The 8,015-nt window shown below is 42.7% G+C and overlaps 1 protein-coding gene across 1 annotated transcript in view; it reads right to left on the minus strand.

Annotated features, from left to right (window-relative positions):
* Positions 1-7,666: 7,666 nt before the first annotated feature.
* VAX1 (ventral anterior homeobox 1) overlaps positions 7,667-8,015 on the minus strand; it is a 5,411-nt gene continuing 5,062 nt past the window's right edge. Inside the window, exon 4 of the mRNA XM_015632477.3 lies at positions 7,667-7,774. Coding sequence (XP_015487963.1) covers positions 7,667-7,774 — 108 coding nt within the window. The remainder of the gene's footprint in view (positions 7,775-8,015) is intronic.

Consider the following 8,015-nt stretch of genomic DNA (forward strand, 5'->3'; position numbering starts at 1 on the left):
ATACCATTTAAACTTTAAATTTTGTGAGGTAAAGACAGTAGAACACTTGGCAAGTGGAGGAGAAGCAAACTCACCAAGTTTCTTAGGATCTTAACAACAATTCATATAACTATAAGGGTAACTATTTAATGTATCTCATGCTATTTCCCCTACAACCACATTCAAATTATACCAATGGAAGCAAGTACGAAATATACATATGAACGTGGTTAGGCATGTGTGTGTATCAATTAACTTGATATGTAATAATAATGACAGTAAAAATATCTACAAAAACACAGTGCACTAAGAAATAATAAGCATAATCCCTTCCATTAAAAATGTTTCACTCCATGGGGCCAGTAATCCAAGACTGTTTCCATAAGGCTCTGCTGTTTTAACAGCTGTGACATGGTATAAAGTTTCCTATTTGGAGCCTGAGCACAATTAAAGTCCTCCTCAACACCTGATGTAATGGGCTCTTATTTGCTAATTCATCTCAATAATCAGCTGATCTTGAGGATGTTCACAATGCTGTGTCCAGAGAAATACAGAGATTATCTTGGAGCATGCACTCAGGATGCCTTGGATTGCCTATTTACCCCTCCTTAGCTCTTTATGGCAACAGACACTTCACTCTCCTGCCTGCTTCCAATTTCCATTTAGGATTTGGTTTATGAAATTGTTTAGAGGCCTCAAGGAGATTATGACCATCTTATTGTAGACACCCTTTAGAGGCTTAAATTAGAGACCAGACAAGAAAATAAAGAAAGGAAGGAAGATCAGGGCTAACAAGAGGCAATAACTGCAAACACTGAATTGGAGTAAACTACTGTGGTTGTTAAATTTTTGATCACAATTTTACCTCAGCTTTATTTCAGTACAAACAGACACTCCTTCTGAATAGGTTTAGATGAGCATCGGCATCCCCATTTCAGAGGAAAAGGAGGGAGAAACTCACTGACCAATGACTAACAGCGCTCTCAGAATCAGACAAATTCTGGCAAAAATGAGAATTTGTCTTCTGAATTTTATTATTTATCTAATTTTTCTTCTTAAACTTAATGGCTTTTTAATTAAGCCATGAGGACATCCTTCTATGCTTCTGTACACACAGCAAGTTGTCTTTCACTTGCTTCTCTCTCTAACAGCATTTCTGTAGCCAGGTGTAACCTCAATAACCTTTCCTTCTCTTTTGTGTCCTGTCTGGCTTTCTTCCCAATATCCAGTCTGAATCCCTGGAGCCACAGCTCATGACTTGACAACTTGTTGCTTGCCAGGATGAATTTCTTCCTACTTCTTGTCCACTAAAGTAAGAAAAAAAAAAATTCTGGAGGGGAATTTAAAAGAGCAGGAGCTCCAAGAGCTTTCCCTTGCAAATTTTTTTGCTGGATTGATCCCTGTGTAGCTAGAATAATAGAAAATCTTCCAGTATGTAAAGTATACCAACCTTAGGAAAAATTTAAATTCATGTTAGCATTCATCTTTTTTATAAATTTTTGGGACAAAATTAGAAAACAGTTTCCCTTTGGTTTTCCATCCATCTCACAGACTGCTTTTCATGCACTTTCAGTGATGCTCTTCTGGATTGTTGTGGTGCTGCTTCTGCCATCCTCCTCATCCTTGGGCCAGCTCTGTGATCTCAGAAGCTCCTGATGAACCTTGATGGGACCAGCTGAGTGGTGAAGTGTCCCTTGACCACGCCAGTCCAGCCATAAGACACTCCCTGGTTGTACCAGGAGCTCCTGCATGGTAGAGGTGGAAAGTATCAGAAAAATCATCTTCCCAAGAAAAGTGGGAAACAAAAGATAAGCAATTCTCCTTTGTAACCTTGGCAAACCACTTACCTGAACTGTGGCCTGTGTGGAACCATTGTGAATTGTAGAATGGTACCATTGACACAGCTACAAAAAAAGCCCAGTAATTATTGGCTTGGGTTATGGTCAGGAGGGAAACTTACTGATGGCCAGAGTCAATCATCTTGTGACCCTATAAGTGACACCATCTGAGTTCTCCTGGACTGCAGCAGCTGCAGCAGAACCTCCCTGACTGGGCCATCTGTCAGACCTCCCAAGCCAAGGCTGTGATACTCAAGGAACTGTCTCTGACAGCAAGGCTGAGGCTGATTCCCCCCCACATCTCAACATTCCTCAAAGTGAAACCCTTGCCTGTGGGGAAATGTAAAGGGATTTGGTGTATTTCACTGAACCTGAGGGGAATTTTTGATGGGTACCTTTACACCCATAGAAATAGGTGTACACATCATTTTACCTGTGTGCCTGTGAATTGATTGTGGTATGAATGTTACTATCTCAAATCTATGGTTAAGTCATTGTTATAATTCTAGTGAGGCCTACTGAATCACTTTGTAAATATTAGAGAATTCAATGATTAAGTGCTGCTAAACCCTTTTGCACCCTTATCTTTGCATCCATATCCTTTACACCTTTACCTGCTTTTGCAGTCCCAGATTCCATACAAATAATTTCAAATTGCTTCTAAGTTGATCTTTTTTACGCTTTAACCTGTGTAGTAAATAGTAGAGTGAACCTTTGCCATCAAAATCTGTCAAGCTGCATCTCCACAAATTCATATTAAACCCCACTTTTGCTCATACATTTGATGGTGTTTCTTTAAGCAGACAAACCACTCATTTGTGAGCGCTGGAAGAGGTTTCTACCAAGTAGATGTGCCTGGTTCTGTGATAGACTTTGTGGACTCACCTTGTGTGAATTGAATTGTTTTATTTGCCCTCTGTTACATGGGGTTCCTTGGTTTTCTGCTTCAGCTGAAACATAAAAAACCGAATTTATTTTCCCAGGGTGTGGCATCTCATCAGATGAGGCCTGTGATCCAGTTTTCTTGCATTGGCAATGACACCAAGTGCCAAGTAGAGGTTTGTGTTCTGGGAAAATCCTTGTACTGGTGTGATGTTTTCATTCTTGCTCACAGCAGGGAGATCAAACAGAAGAATGGGTTGCAGATAGCTGAAGAGAAAAAAAAGCTCTGGGAATTTATTACTTTTTTTTTTTTTTTCCACAGGGAGAATAAGAAAAAGAAAAAAGGCAGCACCACTTGGCAAACAGTTATATTAAGTACAGTTTGCAAGAACTGTGTATGAAAATAAGTTAAAATTATTTTGATTGTTCATGTAGAAAGGAGACAAAGAAAAGGTAACATGGTAAAAGAATTAAAAAGGACGTGGTTGCAGAAGGTGGGAACATCTGTTCTGCTGCTTCTAATGACACTTGGGACTGTTCATGTTAACAAAAAATAGAAAACATATACAAAATATAATGATTTTTGTTCTGTGTGTGATTGACTGCGGAACTCACTCCACTAGAAAAGTTTAAGACTTAATATACAAATTAGAATCAGTCACACAGAGGTGAAGAACAGCATGAACGCTAACAACTACACATAGAAAGATAATAAATAAATACTGTGCTTAAGTTGCTCAGCAATTATTAGAAGCAGAAAGATGGGGAGTAAAGTGCTTGTTAGAGAATTCTTACACCTGAGCCAGAAATGTTTCATGTCAGGCCCTGCCAGCCAGCACTTTGGCCACAGCTATGGTCCAGGGTCACAATTTCTGTTGTGACTCTTGCATAGACAGCATCACATCGATTGACTTCATTTTAGCTTCCCTGGTAATTTTGTTAAACACTTGCTGGTGGCTGTGGCTTGATTCTGTTCAAGAGTTATTCTTTGGAAGTGTTTTTCTTTCCTTAAAATAAATTAAATACTCTGAAGTTAATCAGAGACCTCGTGTGCTTTTTTACATGTCACAAGGTCATGTATCTTGGGCTGATGGCAGGATTGCAAATGGAGACAAAGTGGTCAGAGGCTGCACTAATCCCTGCCATGAGGGATATGGAGGAGCAGCAAATAAAGCAGGGTCTATGTTAAGTAGGTGGGAAAATGCTTCTGAAAAAATCCTCTAAATAGGATGATTCCTCTTTTCCCTGTGTGTACCTGGCTAACATTGTTTTGTGTTTTCCCTGCATGCTCTGGAGTTGATCCTGGGGGTTTTGCCTTCCTGAGAGCCACAGAAAGAGAGATCTTGTCCATATACCTGTGAAAATATTACTTGAGTTCAGATGAAAAAATTTAAATAACCCATGCTGCACTCCATCTTTTTAAACCCTTGCTCACTCTTGCTCACAGCCCTGTGTGTAGCTGCTGCTAAGGGAAAGTTTGGGGAAGCCCACCTGCCACAGAAATCCTTTTGTGATTTCCTTTAAAAATTCATCCCAGATACAGATTTATAATTGGTTATTTGCTTTCCTACTAGATATCCCTGCCCCTCACACTCACACTTGATCCCTCTGCATAAATATTTCTCTGTTCTAGCTCTAATGCCCCAGTGATGGCCACAAATAAAAATACAGCACAAAATGCAACGGAACCTTTCAGCAGCAAATAGCTTCAGGAAGGTGGCTTGTGTTCATTGCTCCAGTGGGATGAAATTCAGCATTTCAGTGCAAACAAGCAAGCAGTGTCTCTGGGCAGCACACAGCTTCAGAACAGCTTTGGTGTAGTTGGAAAAAAAAACAAACAAAAAAACCCCCACCAAACCAACCAAAAACCAAACCAGCTTTTATATTCAGACTCACTGTGTATGTAGATATGTGTATGCATGTTCTTTAACTTGTCCTGTGCAATGACACAGGTGGTAGCCCTCTTTTTTTTTTGTTACAGAAATACAGATAAACATATTTTAGTCTGTTTTATAGAAAGCAGGGTGTTTTGGCTCTCAGGAACCCCATGCTTTTGAAATGCTGAAAATTTCAAAGGAAATGACAAATTTTCTCCCTCCCTGTGGGAGTCCAAGGTTTTGGCCTGAGTCACAAGCAGAGGCTGAAGCAGGACTGTGATAGCCCTGCATGGGACTGGAGAGCCTCTGGCTTTTGCTCTGACCCCAGCCCAGAAGGAGCCTCTGATGTAGGTGTGGGACAGGTAGAATTTGGAGGAGACAAGAAGGAAAAAATAGGAAAATTTCCTGAAGTATTTATTTTACCTGAATGCTTAGACAAGACTCCTTCACACTTCAAGGCACATCCTTTTTTTTTTTTGTTTTTCTTTCTTTTAAATATTCAGAAATAATTAATAATAATTAGTAATAATAGTAATAAGAATAAAAATGTCTAGCTTCACATGTATACTGAGGGCTGCAAAGCTGTAAAAGAAGGACTTCTGCTATTGTGTCAGCAATTTAGCCTGATGCTGGCTTAAACTGCCTTGCAAGAGGAGCAAAGAGCTAACACTGACCACAGCTCCAACCCTGAGACTGCAGATCAGGCCAGCAACCAGAGAAAAGAGCCTCATGGCACCTGTGTGAGGGGACAGGAATGCTTCTGCGGTCTCTGGTTAAATTGAGTAGCAGGGAAATCCATTTTTTAGATGAGGGCACCTGAGAGAGCTCTGTCAGAACACATTTGTGCTGCTGTTCCCATGGCTCACCATGCAGCAGCAAATTTGGGCACTGAAATGGCCCCATCTCAACTGCAGGAATGTCCTGCAAGACAGGGCAAATTCATTACACAGCTCAGCCCCACGTTTGGCAGGGGAGCCCAGGGAGGGTTCGAGTGGTGGTAATTCCCTCCTTGGAAAAGGCAGCCCAGGACAGGGCTCCCCTCTTTGTCTGGGTGATGCTGTGCAGTCCAGGAAAGGCAGAAACTGAAAACCATCCTCTCCCTTCAGGTCTCCCTGGCAGATCTGTTTTGTCACATTCAGCTCTTTTCTTTTTAACAACGTTTTTCCCTCCCCTCGAAGTTTTCCGGTCTTGACCAGCAGTTTCAATGTCACCTCTTCAAATGTCACCTGCGATCCCCTCCTTCACCCCGTCGCCCTCACCCTGATCATTTCAACACACAAAAAACCCAACCAAATCAGCATCGCCACCACATCCTTCCCTCCTAAGGATGCAGTGCATCTGTCCTGGCTGGGATGGGGTGGTGGCAGAGCCCGGTGGAGGCCACACCAGGGACCCGTGGGCAGGGCAAGGCGTGGGGAGAGCAGTGCACGGTGCCCAGGTGGCTCGGCCTGGGGAGCCAGGGCATTGGGGGAGCTCCAGGGGCTCTGCCCCGCACTGCTGCCCAGCAAAACCCCTCAGGGCTGGGCTGCCAATCAGAATGAAAGCAAGAGCCGCCCAGAAAGCACCTATAAATGTCTGTATTTCTGCACACGAGCCGTGCATGTGGATGTGGATGTGTCTGCGTGTCCATGGGCTGTCACGCACACTCGGATGTGAACCCAGGAGCGCCTGCCAGGCCCGCACCCAGCACTGGCAGGAGAGCTTTGGAGGTGAGCGGTGCCCTGCACCGGCTGCCAGAGCCCGGGGTGGCACCGGCACCACCACGGACACGGAACCGGGCCGGGATCGGGCCCAGGGAGCGCCAAAAGGGCCGGGTCAGAGCCGAGCACGGCACTGGGAATGCCCCAGACTGCCCCAGGAGGGAAAACACCCTCTAGGAAGTGGAACTCGCAGCCCTCCACTCAAAGCAAAACATTAAATGAAATTAAAAAAAATTAAAATGGAGAAGGTTATGAAGGGATAGGGTTTTGTTGCTTTTGTTTTTTTTTTTTTTGCAGTGCATGTATAAATGAAGGCAATTTGGGTGCTACAAATATAAGACGAAAATACACCTAATTCCATCATCATATAGATATAATATATTTCACTCTCACCACATAAATACAAAACATCCAAATATCCAAAACATTCAGAACAAAAGTTAGTAGCAAGGGCTCAGCGCTCGATTCATTCATTATTTTTTCGACTAGTTGCCTAGAAACTTCAGACGTAAATAATTTACAATAAAATTACTATTTTCTTTCCATCCAGCTCCTTCTGTCCAGTTCTGGTCTATAGTTAATTCTATATTCTACAGCAACCATTCCACTTTTTGTATTTTTTTTTTTCTTTTTTGGTTACAGTTTGGTGGCACATATTTATACAGTTTGTAAACGCCATGTGTTAAAGTTCAAAGAAAGAAAAGAAACTTAAAACCAAAGTAAATATTTTTTCCCCCCAAAGAACTACCTAAGTACAGCATCCCTTTTGTGGCAAATTCAAGTACCGAAATTGAACAGAAAATATTCGATCCAGAGTACTAGAAGGTGAAATACATATGTTTGTGGAGAAAATAGCAGTAAGAATTATGAAAAAAAAAGGTTTGTTACATATATGTGTTTTAAAGTACAAAAATAACAATTAAAGATACGCTTTTTATATTTTACGTTTGTTTTAAATGAAGTGTGAGCGATATGCGAGAGGGTTATTTTAGGAGGAAGGAAGGCTACAGGGCTTTTTTTGTGTTTAGAGGAACATTGAAATTATTTGGAAAAATCAAATAGAGCAATAAAAATTAAAATTACCATCGTGACAGATCTAGATACAAATAAGATTCGTGAGTTCCATGATTTATCTGAGGATTGGTTTTTGCAGATAAATTCCGCGGGACTGGCCCGTGAGAATCCAAATGGGGGGAAAAAAAAAAAAAGGAAAAAAGGGGGAAAAAAAGGGTGGGACGTTGTGTTAACTCGAAGGAAGAGACAATTTTATTTAAAATTTCTGCAGCCACTGGTTTCTGTCTCCCCTATTCGTGACTGTACATTTCGGCCCTTCCCACATTCGAGATTTACCGTGAAAAAGAAAAGTTGCTGGAGGATTTCCTGACTGGTATTAAGGGCTCGGTGTTAAGGAAACCGGGGGCTGTAGTGCAGCGAGTGTGGGGGTAAACGGGGGCAACAGGTGGAGCCCCAAAACCTTTGTGCTTAGAAATCGCTGAGTCTGGGAGACACAAAAAAAACACCCCAAAACGGGCATCACCTGGCAGCTCCATCCATCCTCCTCTCTCCGAAACGCCGCTCCCTCGCTCGGCGCTGGCTAAAGCCGATCGAAGGGAGCCCGGCCGAGCCTCGCCCCGACCGCTGACCCTCTGCGTCCCTTCCCAAAGGAGCGAACAGCGCGACCGCCGCTCCCGCACGGACAGACGGACCGCGGGCCAGGGGGAGCGCCCCGGGAGGCGCCC

This window comes from Parus major, chromosome 6 (assembly GCF_001522545.3).
Source record: "Parus major isolate Abel chromosome 6, Parus_major1.1, whole genome shotgun sequence".
Lineage (NCBI taxonomy): Eukaryota > Metazoa > Chordata > Aves > Passeriformes > Paridae > Parus > Parus major.